We start from the raw sequence: 15,028 nt of genomic DNA, 5'->3' as shown, positions 1-15,028 counted from the left end.
AGTTTTGTAGTCTGCGATTTTGAATCATTAATCGAGTATATCATAGTGTAATGAAATAGGCCAAAATATTTCGTACAGTTTGATTAAAAAAATTAGTTTGTTTTGTAAGAACAACTAAGATATGGACATGAGAACAAGTCAGGGGTCAATTTGGCATAGTTTATGATTGCATTAAGCACAATGCTATACTAATTTTACTTGACTATACAACTTTTATTTGGTAAAGAAACTAGCTTAAATGTGTTGGGTTAAACACAATTTGCAAAATAAGTTTTAAAAAAATCCTTTTTACTTGGTGTTTTACTTGCCCTACATTTTAATTGTTTAGGTATTTGACTTTAAAAGGTGCGTTTATGATTCAATACTTTATATCTTACGGCTAATTATAATATAATTGTTAACTCCAATAATTACTATTTTACTGACTGTCTAGCGCCACCGTCTGACTTGCTTATTTATTGCCTTTCTCCTGTCTTCGTTATGCGAACGCCTTCTCTCTAGTCTGCGTTTCAGTATAGGTTCTTGCATGGTTCTGTTAGCATCGCAATTTAGCGTAACTGTTTAAGATTTAGTTATTATGTGTTCAGCTATTAACAATATTCTATTTGAATAAGCGACTGAACATAACTGTTTTTTAATCTCTCTCTCGGGCTCTCTCCCTCTTTCTCTCTCTCTCTGTGGATCTCTTTGGCTCTATCTGGTTGCTGTGGCTGTTATTTTTGGTTATTGTTGGAATCCGGCTATCGTTTATAATTTGCGTTATCGCCAATACATCTGTATATATTCATCAAGTGGAGAGCATTAATTAAGTTATAGACATCAGTCGCTTATTTCTTATACGGCTTACAAAACTTTTCATAAGACAAATCGTATTTGATTGACATATGCATACTACAGTAAAATTTACTTCTATTGGCTACAATGTTTACACTGTGCTCTCCTGTGTGTATTTAATTAATAACCCGCTACCCGTACACTTTGGTACACCGCGTATGCTTTTTTTGTTCGTCGGCGATGTACAGTGTTACTTATTCAACAAATAAAAACCCACAAACAAATTGTTTATCGTGTATTGAGTGAATTAACATTATTTTGAGAATTAATTTGAAATTGACACAACGGTATGCAGCATTTCTACAATTTATATATTTACTTTGCTACATACATAAGATACATTTGCTTTAAAACCCAGTTTCTTTTGGTGGGTTCAATTTCGCTTCAAAACCATCTTTTCCGAGTTTTAACCCCTCGTCGTTAACTTCGCTGGTGTATAATAAACTTTTAATATTTTGCATCCAGGCTTTAACGAGAGGGAAATCATCAAGGGAAAAATTCACCAGATCCAAAAATAAAACGTCCGTAAACGAAAAGAAATCTAAAATGCAAATAAAAATATCATTGTTGATATAATGCTTCATATGAAATGCAGAGTTAGTGTGCTTAAATCCAAGGATTCAATAAATAGTTTAATTTTGAAAGTTGTTGTGGTAGTTTTGAGTTTTTTAAACCTAGAGTGCAATCAACATATACTGTGGGGTAATTCGAGACATATGTGGGGCGATACGGGATCTTATGAGCACATAATATCCAAGTATATTGATCGTGTTTTAAACAATTATCAAAGGCTTTAAAACACTTTGATTTTTTTTTACTACCAAATAGAAAAAAAAGAATAAAAATGCGTCCCATGCTCCCCATTCTACTATATAATTGTTTTATGTTAATTAACTCCTAGTCTCGAAAGCTCAGGTTTTAGAAACCCATCTCACACTTGTTTGAAACATATAGGTTGTCATACCTGCAATAGTAAGATTGTCGCCAGCAATAAACTTGTGTTTTTTCAAAAGATTTTCTGTATACGTCAGAGAATCTTTTACTTGTGGCTCTGTTTCATATTTTGGTTTTTCCCCTCTTCTGAAAACTCCGGCGGGATTCTGTGTTTTTTACTTATATTAAACATTTGCAAATGGAACTATATACTATAAGTTACCCATTTACTAGTTATTACATATGTGGTTGACCGCCTGCGTTGGAGCATTGGCTGTTAAGAGTATTTCTAAACAACATGCACGCAAAATCGAGCATCGAATCCTTATGTATGGTTTATATGCTTTCTAGTTTACATATTTGCTCCCAACGGAAAATATTGCGGATTAAAGGACCATTATAGAAAATCTCTATGTTATAACAAATCGACTTGCCAAGTTACGAGATAATAATTAAATCACTAAAACGACAAATGCAATACACAATTATGCTTCACTTACGAGGTATGTCAAGTAATTTTGTGCCGCCCATTCACCAGCATAAAGTTGCATGTCAACAATTGCCCTCGCATTAGCATCGCTTGGATATAATGAAGCCTTGTCACCTTTCGCATATTTGTTGCACAAGTAACAAGCAATGGCGCGACTGCAGATTACAAAATATAAGATGGTTTAGAATTAATATTAATTGAGAAGTCACACGTTAAAACAATGTTTAATTATAACAAAGCAACAAACGGCAACAGAGACGTTTTAAGGAACAAACCTTTCACACACAGTAATATCACCATCTACCAGCGCTGGAACTTTCGACCTCGGATTGATTTTTTTGTATTCGTCTCCATACTGCTCGCCAGTAAAAAGGGAAATTTCTTTAATTTCACAATTAAGTCCCAGTGCTCTGATGGTCATCAGAACGCCTCTGCTTGGCGGACTGATTTTAGCATGATAAAGTGTAATAACCATTTTAAACCTTAACTGATTTTATCTGCCAAGAATTGTATTTTAGTTACTGTCCTTTAAAAAAAACACCGCTTATTCATAAGATAAACGTTATTTTATAAAATGGTACTAAATTCTCTCTGCAGTAATACATTGAGTAGACTAAAGCTGTAATTACACCCTTCTGTGTGTTTGATTCCACCACAATAAAATGTCGCGAACGTACATTGCCTAACGACCAACTGATTAGTCAAATATTTGTTCAAGAAAAGCGAAAACTGCCAAGTCATTCCGATGTACCGTGTGTGCCTCTCCAGTTTTTTTGGAACTTTAAACTTTTATTTTTAATATTACAAAAGTCACAATCAAAAAGTAACCCGTTTAGGGTAAATACTCATATTATTTAAATGCCTTTGTCATTTTGCATAAACTAGTTATTTATTCTGTTATAAAAGTTTGTAAAGAGTATAGCTTCTAATGGGGTATAGGGTGATGGAAGTTGGGACATCTTTAGCACATAATATCCAGATATCCTTAATCGTGTTTTAAACAATAAACACAGGCTTGCGGTAGTCGTGAGGATACGGTTTTGGCACGACAATATTGAATGAAAAGGTGTCCCATCTTCTTCCTACCTACTATAATAATGCGTATAAATTGTGATGATATAGTTGATTTTGTCACATATAGGTTGTCTACCACTAAACATGCGTTATTTTTCTTTACGTTTTACAATAAGTAGACCTAACACTAATAAATATTTCAGCAGCTGGATGAATGATTGAGATGATTTATCTCACGAGGAAGTTGGTATATTGGGCAACATCTGCAACGGTACAGGGGAATATGCGTCTGAACAAATATCGCCCTGCGAGCGAAAAAGTATGTTTAATACCTAACAGTAGGGTGGGGGGAGATGGGACAACTTTCATTCTATTGTCTCGTCTCGTTTGGAATTAAGCAAAGAACATTTGAAGAATTATAAAACCGTATCCATACGACTCCCAGCATAGACCGTTGTTAATTGTTTAAAACACGATCAGGATATTTGGATACTATGTCCTAAATGTCTTCCATCACGCTACTTAATAATTACATTTTCAAACACAAAAATATAATTATTATGTTGGACCGACATTTAAAAGTATATTTTCACGTTCCGGAAATGAATATTAATCTTATCGCCCAGATAAGAACAACTACATTTAAAGTTCGAAGTATAGAATCACCCACAAAGTAACATACATAACTCGTAAGCTGGCACGAGGTGCTAAACCCGTGTGATAACGACTGTCGTTTTCCGGCCACGTAAGGATAAAGTAAGTTACATTCATTAATTCATTCACATTCAGATTACTGGAACCGTATACGCGAACACGTTAATGGGCAAACCGGCTTAACATATAGTAGGGTGGGGAAAGATGGGATACCTTTAGCACATAATATCCAAATATCCTGATCGTGTTTTAAACAATTAACAACGGTCCATGAGAGTCCTAAAAACATAGTTTCATATTTCTTTAAATGTTCTTTGTTTACTACTAAATGGGACGAGAAAATAGAGGTAAAAAGTGTCCCATCTTCCCCCATCTACTGTATTTTAATAGCGTGACCACAACTAACTTGAATATTGTGAGTTCCACTGAATTGCGGTCTTATAATTAACAAGGTGCCCACCAGACACACATCCACACGACTCAGCATCAGCGCACCCAACACAACAGTTTTCATTCATTCAACAAAAGTAACAGTTTTTCAACAACGCGCACAGAGGCCTGTTAATAAAATATAGTATTAGAATAATTAAATGAAGCAAACAAAACACTACCAAAGAGCGGAAGATTAAACACTTAAAATAAAACGAATTTAAATACACATATAATAAAGTGGGATTGTAAGTCCGTAAGACATAGCCAAACAATGCATTATAATGGGCATTGTTTGCCTCAATGGGACTCTTTTTTTCTGAGCAGTTGTGTAATCCTAGGCCGTGTGTTCATTAGGGTAGGAGTAAGACGGGCCCTTAAATGGTCCAATATTTTCAAAAATAAATAATGAAATGGTTTCGTGTGATTCTACAAATTAGAACTATCGTCACTTATTAACAGACGATTAAAAAAATATATTAAAACACATAAATTTGTTAAAACCGACCTGTAAGGATGGCTTGATCAACTCTGAGGGTTGTTGAATGGATTGCAATATGTTAAACAAGTGTGATATGGGATTCTTAAACCAGGAAGATGGGACGCCTTTTCATTTTATTTTTTCGTCCTTTTGATGGTAAACAAAGAACATTTAAAGAATTATAAAAACGTATCTTCACGACCTCTTACCATCATTGCTAAATAATTAAAAGATTATATAATGTGGATATTATGTGCTTGAAGGGGCATACCTTCAAAAAATGAAAAATTGCATATTGATAGAGATGCTCAAAGGTGGCCTATAGGTACCATTAAAGTTTCCTAAAACAATACAGCTTTAAAAAAAGATTGCTGGAGTAAAAATAATCGGTTGCATGTTTCGACAATTATTGCATGGGACCTCCCATAAGAAAAAAATGCACTGAACTTAGACCGTTTTTAGTTTTTCAACTACTAAAGAAAATCAAATTTTATTTTGGATTTGGTATAATAAATGTTTTTTGGGGGGAATAAATAAAATTGAAAATCCAATGCATTGCGCTGTAGCCATTTTATTTCAATCAAGCGGTCGAATTTGCGGTTTGAAACTCATTTTTTCCAAACGCTGTTTTGTATTTTGAAACTTTGATGGTAAATCACATTTGAGCATTCAATAAATACACAATTTTTTAATTTTTTGTTGGTATGCCTCTTTAAAGTGTCCCGCTTTACCCCACAGAACTAAAGGTTGATTGCAATCTGGGTTTAAAGAGATTCGCGACCACCAGAACAAACTTAAAATATTTATTATATCCTTGGATTTAGGCACACTAACTCTGCATTTAATATGAACTATTGTATAAACAAAAGATTTTTTTTATTTACATTTTAGATTTCTTTGCATTTATATTTACGTGACTAATTTTTTTTATGTAAATTCATCATCTTTACAAATATACACATGTTTGTGTTATTGTTATTTTTATGATCTACGTAATCGTATTTACAAAAGTAATTATTTTAGTGTTATTTTTAACAGACATTGGCTATATCAAAGATAATATGCATTTTAAAAGTTTATTAGCTTGTCTGAAACAGATCACACGGAGGAATGTAATACTTGCAACTTCCTAGTGGAATGTAATACTTGCAACTTCCTAGTAGACTTCCTAGTAGAAGTTGCAAGTATTACATTCCTCCGTGTTAAGCGTTTGACTAAAAATATCCCTAGCTGAGTATAAATAATAAACAGGTAAATATTTGGACTTTAGAGTTTATTTCTTTAAGCAATTACCAAAAAGCACAGTTTTACCGACATAAAATCATAATTTATTGAAATCAAGATAAGTCATGGTTTAAGTTGTGTGGTGACGGCGTGTTTTGTTCAACAAACAAATAAATAATTGGTTCTAACATATGTGGTTGTGCACAACGCACATAGACATTGGCATGAGATGAATTATAAATTTTCTAGAGTTTAGGTATTCTGTAGAATTTGATGCAGGAATCAGAGGCAACATCTATTGTGTCTTCTTCAAATCAGGTGTTACTAAGAAATTAAAAGGGGGTTAGTTATAGAGTCGGGTTAACTATGGAAATATGCTCATGCATCCGCATCATTGTGTAACAAACCTTCAACGTAGTTTCTTGCAATCCATTTTAATCCCTCGTCAACGAAAATAACTGGAAGCGAGATTTTCAAAACCACCAACCACTCAGTGAAGTCCAGGGGACAGATTTGGAAAACCATCTAAAAGTTATTGATGATTTACCGGGCCGTACAAATGGGAATATAATAGATTTTGTTGCAAATATTTACCGGGAGTGGATCGACATGAAGAATCACAAAGTGAAGAGAAAGAGAAAGAACGATTGCACCGATCAACCACACGTTTTGCCATGGTGGCATACGAAGCAAGGATTGGTTCTCTGAAACACTGAATACAAACGACATGTTATACATACACCATTATTGAAATTCATGCATTTGCTGGTAAATAAGTTACCTATTTAGGGCATTACACAACTCGATCACGACCAACACAGATAGAGCCATTGTCATTGGGTGAGGATCCTCGAAAATCTTACAACTAATTCCTTCGAAATCTTCAGGTTGTGTTGAGCACGACATAAAATGAGTCTGTAGATAGTTCAAGATGGTTAGAACGATATGGTTGTGAAATTCCTTCCAGTAACCTATATGGTATGACGGAACTTACAATTTGCCACCATGTGAGTTGGGGTCCGTTAGGAGCATACATAAACCACCAGAGAGAAGCACCAACAGTTCCAAATCCAACGTATCCTGTTCAAATACAAATTGAAATAAAATTGTCAGCTTTATATTAAATATCAACTATACAATCCTTACCTCCAACAACACAATAACGGAGCATGAGCCATCCGTTAATCAAAGAATCTTTGGTAGATCGAGGAGCTTTCTCCATGATGTCAAGATCAGCTGGGTTAAAGCTAAGAGCAGTAGCAGGGAGTCCATCAGTGACGAGGTTCACCCACAAAAGTTGGACGGGAATCAAAGCTTCGGGAACTCCAAGAGCGGCGGCGAGGAAAATACTGAAATCATTTCGATTTATTATACTATGTATATAGATAGTTAATTAATGTACGATAGATTAAACTAAACATACCAAACGACTTCTCCGATGTTTGAGGAAATGAGATAACGAATGAATTGCTTCATGTTGTTGTAGATTGCACGACCTTCTTCTACCGCTGCTACGATGGAGGTGAAGTTGTCATCAGCCAACACCATGTCAGAAGCACTTTTAGCGACCGCGGTACCACTTCCCATCGCGATTCCAATCTCAGCTTTCTTCAATGCTGGAGCATCGTTAACACCATCACCGGTCATAGCGGTTACGTCACCATTGGCTTGTAGATATTCAACGATCTTGCTCTTGTGAGCTGGTTCCACTCGAGCAAAGAGACGAGCTCGTAAACAAGCTTTGGCTTGCTCAGCAACACTAAGGTTATCAAACTCCCGTCCAGTGTATGCCATTCCTGGTAAACGACGGTGTTACTTATAGTAAAGATATGAATGTTTCGCGGTTGCATATAAACTCAAACCTGTTGTATCTTCATCTTCACCGAAGACACCAATACGTCGGCAGATTGCTTCTGCAGTTGCTTTGTTATCACCGGTAATGACAATGACGCGAATTCCAGCGTTTCTACAATCCTGAACTGCTTGAAATACTTCAAGACGAGGTGGGTCAAGCATTCCAACGATTCCAACAAAGGTGATGCCAGTCTGTTAACATATTTGTACTTTAGATTTACGTAATTGAATATTTAGAGAAACCACATATGTGCTGTGTGGGTGTTCACCTCATACTCGACGAATTTAGTCGAGTCTCCAAGATTCATCTGACTTGGGCTTGGTGGAGTGTCAATAGTTCCCAAGGCCAAGCATCTTAGCGTGTCACGTCCGGTTCCGTAATCTTTTACCAAGCTTTGGATCTTCTGTTTGATTTCCGAAGTCATTGGAACTCGTTGTGTTCCTACTCGAACGTGTGTGCATCGGTCCAGTACTCCTATAATAATGGTAATATATTGACCATTGCAAAATACAATTGCTTACTGATATTTACCTTCTGGTGCTCCTTTGACAAACATTTTGGGTCCAATAGAAGATGGAGCTGTTGTTCGGCAGTAAGAGCTCATTGATTTTCGGTCTCGCGAGAACTCAAGAGTAAACTCCTTCTTCATCATGCTTTTTAATAACCTGAATGGAGACAAATTAGTATATCTAGAACCTGTTACCATAGACCAGGGTGGGGGGAGATGGGACACTTTTAGCACATGACATCCAAATATCCTGATCGTGTTTTACACAAATAACAACGATCTATGGGAGTCGTGAGGTATAGTTTAATAATTCTTTAAAAGATCCTTACTTACTACTAAATGGGACGAGAAAATAGAGACACAGGGTGTCCCATCCCCCCACCCTACTATATCATCCTACTACAAACTTACCGCGTTGCAAGGAACCGATCTTTCAGATTTATTTAACGAAGTGAGATCGGTATTGAAGACGTTCATCTTTTCGCAAAGTACTGTGAGAGCGGTTTCGGTTGCTTCCCCAACTTTTTCATAAACTCCCTTAGACTGTAATACAAATCCAAAGTTAAAACTATTGACATTTAAAAGTCGATTAAACAACAAACCTCATTATAATCTAGCGATGAATCATTGCAGAGAGCACATATGGTGGATAATTCAGTGAGAGCATCATAATCGCTGCATCGAATCTTCTTTCCATCCTTTGTCACCTCTCCGGTTGGTTCATAGGTGGAGCCAGAGATTTTGAACTGATGGAAATCTGCTCCGTCAGCCATTACTTTGTCGACGACGAACATCTAATTAAAAATACGAAATGTTATTTTATATTACTTCTGTGATATTAGTAACCATAACTATTATTTACCCTGCATACAGACATCTGGTTGGTAGTAAGAGTTCCAGTTTTATCAGAGCAGATTACGGAGGTACAACCAAGAGTTTCAACGGATGGAAGACTGCGGACGATTGAGTTTTTCTTTGCCATACGACTAGTTCCAAGAGCCAAGCAAGTAGTGATGACTGCTGGTAATCCTTCGGGAATGGCTGCTACAGCAAGGGCTACAGCGATCTGTAAAAATTAGGTTGTTAAACATTATTGAGGTTAATGTATAAAAATCATTGTGTAATGTCCTGCTTACCTTGAAGTAGTAAATAGCTCCTTTCAACCAAGACCCACCGTGCACTGGGTCGTTAAAATGTCCGATGTTTATTGCCCAAACCGCAATACAAATCACAGTAATAATCTATGATGGAACATGTGTTAAAAGAAACATAAACAACATATGAGTAGGATAGGGGAAGATGGGACACCTTTAGCACGTAATATCCGAATATTCCATTGTGGTTTCAATTAACTATGAGAGTAGTGGGGATGCGGTTTTATAATTCATTGAACATTTTTTTCTCTCTACTATATTTATAATCGACACAAAATATTTACCTTTGATAATTGTTCACCGAACTCATCAAGTTTTTGTTGCAGAGGTGTCTTTTCTGCTTCAGTCTCTGCCATCTGATCTCGGATTTTTCCAATTTCTGTGTTGCTTCCTGTTCCAATCACAATGCCGGTAGCTTTTCCTGATGCGATATTGGTTCCCTTTTTTAAAAGTTTTATTAAACAGTATAAAGAGCATTATATGATCTTTGGTTATTCTTGCACGTACCGAAAACAACAGATTTTTCTTGTCTTGGTTTACAGCTCTTGGATCTGGGACAGCTTCTGTGTGTTTGATCACACTAACACTCTCACCTATATTTTTCAAAATGTTGGTTAGCAAAATTTCCTGTTTTTTGAATTCTTAACAGCTGGTGAAACCGACCTGTAAGGATGGCTTGGTCAACTCTGAGGGTTGTTGAATGGATTGCAATCAGACGAATATCAGCTGGAACTTTATCTCCGACTGAAAACCAACTTTAGTTACTGATTCTGTTCGCGTTTAATGTTTTAAACAAATTTGTATTACCTGATATTTCAACAATGTCACCAGGGACTATATTTCGAGCAAGAACTCGTTGAACAGCAGCTCGGTCTTGTCGAACAACCTTTCCCATCTCGGGTTCATATTCTTTCAAAGCTTCGATTGCGCTCTCGGCGTTTCTTTCCTAAACGTATATTTTATTATTAGTCTATGAAGGAGACTAAACGGTGGTTGATTTGGTTACTTGCCTGCCATATCCCAATAATAGAATTTGCAATAAGAATAAGTAAGATTACAAACGGTTCAACGAATGCTGTTATGGTTTCTTCTCCTTCTTCAAACAAAGCCAACACCTGGCAAAATATTTTGTTTCAAATTTCTTTTGTTTCAAAAAATTAACTTTTCTTTTTAAGCAAAAACTTACAAACGAAATAACTGCAGCAAGAAGAAGAATTCTAACAAGAAGATCTTCGAATTGTTCAACAACCATTTGCCACAAAGATTTTCCTGTATAATAAAGATTTTACTTTACATATTAGTTCTTAAGACCGTTTGTCAAAAAAATCCAATTTAGCTTACCCTCTTCAGCTGGAAGTTCTGAAAAGGAAATAAAAATGATTAGTACACACTACAAAAAATTAAGTATATTACAAGTACTCACCGTTCGGTCCATATTTCGCACGGTTTCGTTTTACTTGCTCCTCACTTAATCCATTCGTCAGGGAAACATCGAAGTAACTTAAGACTTCTGCCGATGTTTTACAATAAGCGTCCTCCATGATGTAAAGGACTAATTTCAAGTACAACTGACAACCCGATCTATTGAATAAAACCTAATGCCTTAGATTTTTAATAAAGTGTTTTATATATTTATTGGAATTTTGAGCTTTTGTTTGAATACTGCTTAGCTGCTACAAAACGGTTTGTGATTGAATGAACCGCGGACTGGTCTTAATATACCGCTACGAATGGCCATGTGTTAACCTTTTGCCTTGGTGTGACCTGGAGGTGACAACTGCTGCAAAGGTTGCGTGAGTATACTCACTCCTCGGCTGTTAGAGACTGTTGGCACTACAACTGACTGGAACTATTTTGTTGGAAAACTAATTGCTAAACCACTTTTAAAAATATCGAAACCTTAATATAATTGAAAGCAATAGTTGGCTTAACAAAACGACTCACGGTCATTCATTCTGGTTGTCAAAGGTATTTAAAACTATATATTATAGTTGCTCTTCCAAGCGTGAAGTATATTTTCGACTTTGATATAAAACGCAATATAACACAACATTAGTTAAAATCGCACTTTTTTAAACTCCAGTTTTAAACTCCGACAGATTAGTTTTAGGGTTAAAGTGTGGTAACAAACGATGGGATTTTGACTTGCAAAAAGTAAACTAAAACTAAAAAATCAATATTATGATCAAATTTTCATTTGTACTTTACATATGTTATTACACGAAAGTATTATTGTTCGCGGTTGCAGGTTTTACTATTTGAAAGGTTGTTGTTTGTGTATAGTTGTTGACAATTGTGTTTCTTTAATAGCTGTGCGAATCTAGGTTGAAAAAATCATCGTTAAGGTGGCTGTACATAGTATCCGGAATTCGCCCGTTTTGTCTGTTTTGTCCGGGTTTCGCTGCCGCATGCGGAACTCGGTAATGGGTTTGCATACGACTTCGCAAGCAAATTCGCATGTCGGATACTGTGTACAGCCACCTTTAACGGGCTTTCTAGAATAAAAAAATTTAAATTAGGTGTCCCACTTTACCCCAGTTTGTAGTTTTGAAGGTATTTATTACCAAAATTTGAAAGGCTCGTAATTTAATAAATATACTTCATATTCTAATATATATATTTGTTCCTAGTATAATAGGAATTTCTTTAACTGCAACGTTTTAAAAACGCTCCACAATTTTCTTCAGTAACCTATACGCATTAGATAACCACAAAAGCTGTTGTCAAGACCCTCTAATGTGGAATCAGCATAATCTAGTTACAGGTTCAATCAAAATTTAAAATATATTCAAGTCTTAAATTGATTTTTTTATTCACAAAAAAACACATTTATAACACCAAATCGAAAATTGTTTTCACCTTTTTTTAAGTAGTTTAGAAACTCGGAAGGGTCGAATTTAGTGTTTTTTTTCCTATATGGGAAATCCTAGGCATTGTCCAACGCCCGATTTTTTTTACTTTGGTCGGTTTTTATTACGCGATGTTTTCAAAAGCTGTTTCGTTTTTGAAACTTTAGTGGTCAGTTTAGATTACATTTGAACTATATATAAATTTTGAACTATATATAAAATATATAAAAATTCATTTTTCGTTGGTATGTCTCGTCTTTTAGTTCCTTTATTTTTTTCATAACTTAAATAAAATAGCTAAACAGTCAATTTTGTTAATATTTAAAAAACTTAATGAGACCGCTGGGGAAATTATAAAACTTATAATGTTTGCTAAACAAAGTACAGTTTGATGATGTTTTTATTAATTGTTATTGCACATGCTTTCCGCACCATCTACTTTTAAACATTGACCAGTAATCATGCGAGCTTTCACAGATGACAAAAATACGATAGCGTTTGCAATATCCTCTGGCATACACACAGATTTCATTGGTAGCTGGTCGTTGCATTTGTTGTAATGCTCCTTAACTTTGTTCGGATCCTGGTTGTAATTGTTAAGAAGAAGATTTGTGCTTGTCTCCCCTGGGCTGAAATGCGGATAATTATAAAGGGTTATGTTTAACACTGAAACTTTTTAAAAAATCAATTGCTGCTACACTGTAAAAAACTTTAATCAAATTTCAATAAAATTTAATCAACACCAAATTTTGACAAAAAATGTTTTGAGTTAAGTATTGAACGCAATTTTTAAAATCAAGTTTGCGTCAAAATTTCGCACAGTATTGGCGATTTTTTTAGCATTAAAAACAGGCTGATCTGGATCAAATTTTGATTTCAACTTGATTTGTAGGAAAATTCGACATATATTTCTGCGGTGAGAAATGTTTATTTTGTATTTTTTTAATTAATTGGCACAGCTTACACAAGTTATTATAAACAGTGCAGATAAAGTGTCGACATGAAAATTTGTACGCAATGAAAGACAATCAAATAGGATGCATAGCTATTTAGTGTCTACGCGATTGCACATATTTTGTTAAGCGTTAAAAGCAGGCAAATATGAAACAACTTACTTGACTGCGTTGACTCTCACGCCCCTGGGAGCGTACTCTGTATAAAATATATTGATTAGTGTTGAAATCTTAACATAACACACCAGAGTAGCTCAGTAGCGTTTTACAACAACAAATAACGATTACAATAACAAACATTAAGAAAAAAAGTTACCAGGGTTAAACAGGGGGGGGTATAGCGACAATTTGGTAGTCGCTGAATACGTAAGTTCTAAACCTGACATGTAAACAAAGAATATTTATTTCCAAACCTATAGCCAATGTCTTGGTCAGTTGGTCAATAGCTGACTTTGTCATGCTGTAAGCGAGTGATCGCGGAAATTGTCCAGTTGAGTTAATGCTGGAAACGTTTACGATGCAACCTGGTGGATATGTGGTAATTTATTTATAAAAAAAATTATAGTAGGGTGGAGGAAGATGGGACACCTTTAGCACATAGAATATCTAAATATCCTGATCGTGTTTTAAACAATTAACAACGGTCAATGGAAGTCGTGAGGATACGGTTTAATAAAAAATTAAATTTTCTCTGTTTACTACCAAATGTGACAAGAAATAGAATGATAAGGTGTCCCGTCTTTCCCCAACCTACACATACTTTTATTTTTTATTTATAAAAAAATAGGCTGTAGGTGTAGTATTAATTCCTATTATTTTTCCAACCTTTACTGGATTCCAAATAAGGCATGGCAGCTTGTGTGAGGAAGAACACATGTCGTGTATTGATGTCAAATAGCTCCGAATATCTTTCAGGTGTTTCCTGTTTATTATAAAACATAGGATATCATATGTCGCATTGTGGTTTAATAATACAGGCGAAAAGCAATTTATTTTGTTTTTTCCTATATATATATATAGTAGGATGGGGGAAGATGGGTCATCTTCGGCGCATAATATCCGAATAACCTGATCGTGTTTTAAACAGTTAACAACGGTTTATATGGGAGTCTTGAGCATATAGTTTTATAATTCTTCGAAAGTTCTTTGTTTACTACCACATTGGACGAGAAAATAAAGTTAAAATGTGTCCCAACTTCCCCCAACCTACTATATATGTTTAAAAAATATATTTACATTTTCCAGACTTCTGCTTTTAAGCACCCCAGCAACGTTGCACAACACATTTAATTTTCCAAAGTGGGAAATGGTTTGTTTCACTATTCCTTTAACTTGCTCGAGGTCTCTCAATTCAACAACGAGTTCTAAAACCTAAATAATTATTTTATAGTTAAAAGTTACATCTTGTTTGCAGTACGAGCTAAAAATTAGTCCGAAATTAAAAAACTAACTATAACCTATATGTCGCGTATAATTTGTTGTAAACTGTTTATCGTGTCTGCTCACTGTAGACTTATCGCGCCTTACGCGCTCTAAGCATTGTTGCCCGAAGTTGCCTTGCCGCCGCGTGTCCTTCTTTCCTTGTGTTAGACTTATCGTGCTGCAGTGTTCACTGTATTATAGTAATAATAGTATCCGAAGGTTGTTGTG

General features: G+C 35.3%; 3 protein-coding genes across 3 annotated transcripts in view; all 3 read right to left on the bottom strand.

Annotated features, from left to right (window-relative positions):
* Positions 1-842: 842 nt before the first annotated feature.
* LOC100178265 (glutathione S-transferase 1) lies at positions 843-2,776 on the bottom strand. Its single transcript, XM_002121841.4, has 4 exons — positions 2,533-2,776; positions 2,268-2,412; positions 1,799-1,934; positions 843-1,375 (listed from the first exon to the last, which is right to left on the bottom strand). Exons 1-4 carry the CDS (start codon positions 2,730-2,732, stop codon positions 1,182-1,184), a joined length of 675 nt encoding a protein of 224 aa, XP_002121877.1. The 5' UTR covers positions 2,733-2,776; the 3' UTR covers positions 843-1,181.
* A 3,315-nt stretch (positions 2,777-6,091) lies between these two features.
* On the bottom strand, positions 6,092-11,213 carry LOC100175957 (sarcoplasmic/endoplasmic reticulum calcium ATPase 1-like). The gene is made up of 22 exons (XM_002122199.5): positions 11,000-11,213; positions 10,918-10,935; positions 10,763-10,845; positions 10,587-10,691; positions 10,384-10,522; positions 10,240-10,320; positions 10,084-10,169; positions 9,861-10,016; positions 9,559-9,663; positions 9,285-9,488; positions 9,025-9,216; positions 8,826-8,965; positions 8,446-8,579; positions 8,183-8,388; positions 7,922-8,105; positions 7,483-7,855; positions 7,206-7,408; positions 7,054-7,139; positions 6,841-6,974; positions 6,654-6,771; positions 6,467-6,584; positions 6,092-6,383 (listed from the first exon to the last, which is right to left on the bottom strand). Exons 1-22 carry the CDS (start codon positions 11,115-11,117, stop codon positions 6,355-6,357), a joined length of 3,012 nt encoding a protein of 1,003 aa, XP_002122235.2. The 5' UTR covers positions 11,118-11,213; the 3' UTR covers positions 6,092-6,354.
* A 1,594-nt stretch (positions 11,214-12,807) lies between these two features.
* The window catches only part of LOC100186154 (uncharacterized oxidoreductase TM_0325-like), a 3,939-nt gene continuing 1,718 nt past the window's right edge, over positions 12,808-15,028 (bottom strand). Inside the window, exons 3-7 of the mRNA XM_009862739.3 lie at positions 14,615-14,749; positions 14,204-14,300; positions 13,792-13,902; positions 13,541-13,577; positions 12,808-13,054 (exon numbers count right to left, since the gene is read on the bottom strand). Coding sequence (XP_009861041.1) covers positions 12,829-13,054; positions 13,541-13,577; positions 13,792-13,902; positions 14,204-14,300; positions 14,615-14,749 — 606 coding nt within the window. The 3' untranslated portion in view covers positions 12,808-12,828. The remainder of the gene's footprint in view (positions 13,055-13,540; positions 13,578-13,791; positions 13,903-14,203; positions 14,301-14,614; positions 14,750-15,028) is intronic.

The sequence above is a fragment of the Ciona intestinalis genome, unplaced genomic scaffold (genome assembly GCF_000224145.3).
Source record: "Ciona intestinalis unplaced genomic scaffold, KH HT000034.2, whole genome shotgun sequence".
NCBI classification, from domain to species: domain Eukaryota; kingdom Metazoa; phylum Chordata; class Ascidiacea; order Phlebobranchia; family Cionidae; genus Ciona; species Ciona intestinalis.
The sequence above is the reverse complement of the archived record's forward strand: the minus strand, read 5'-3'. Positions and strand labels throughout refer to the sequence as shown.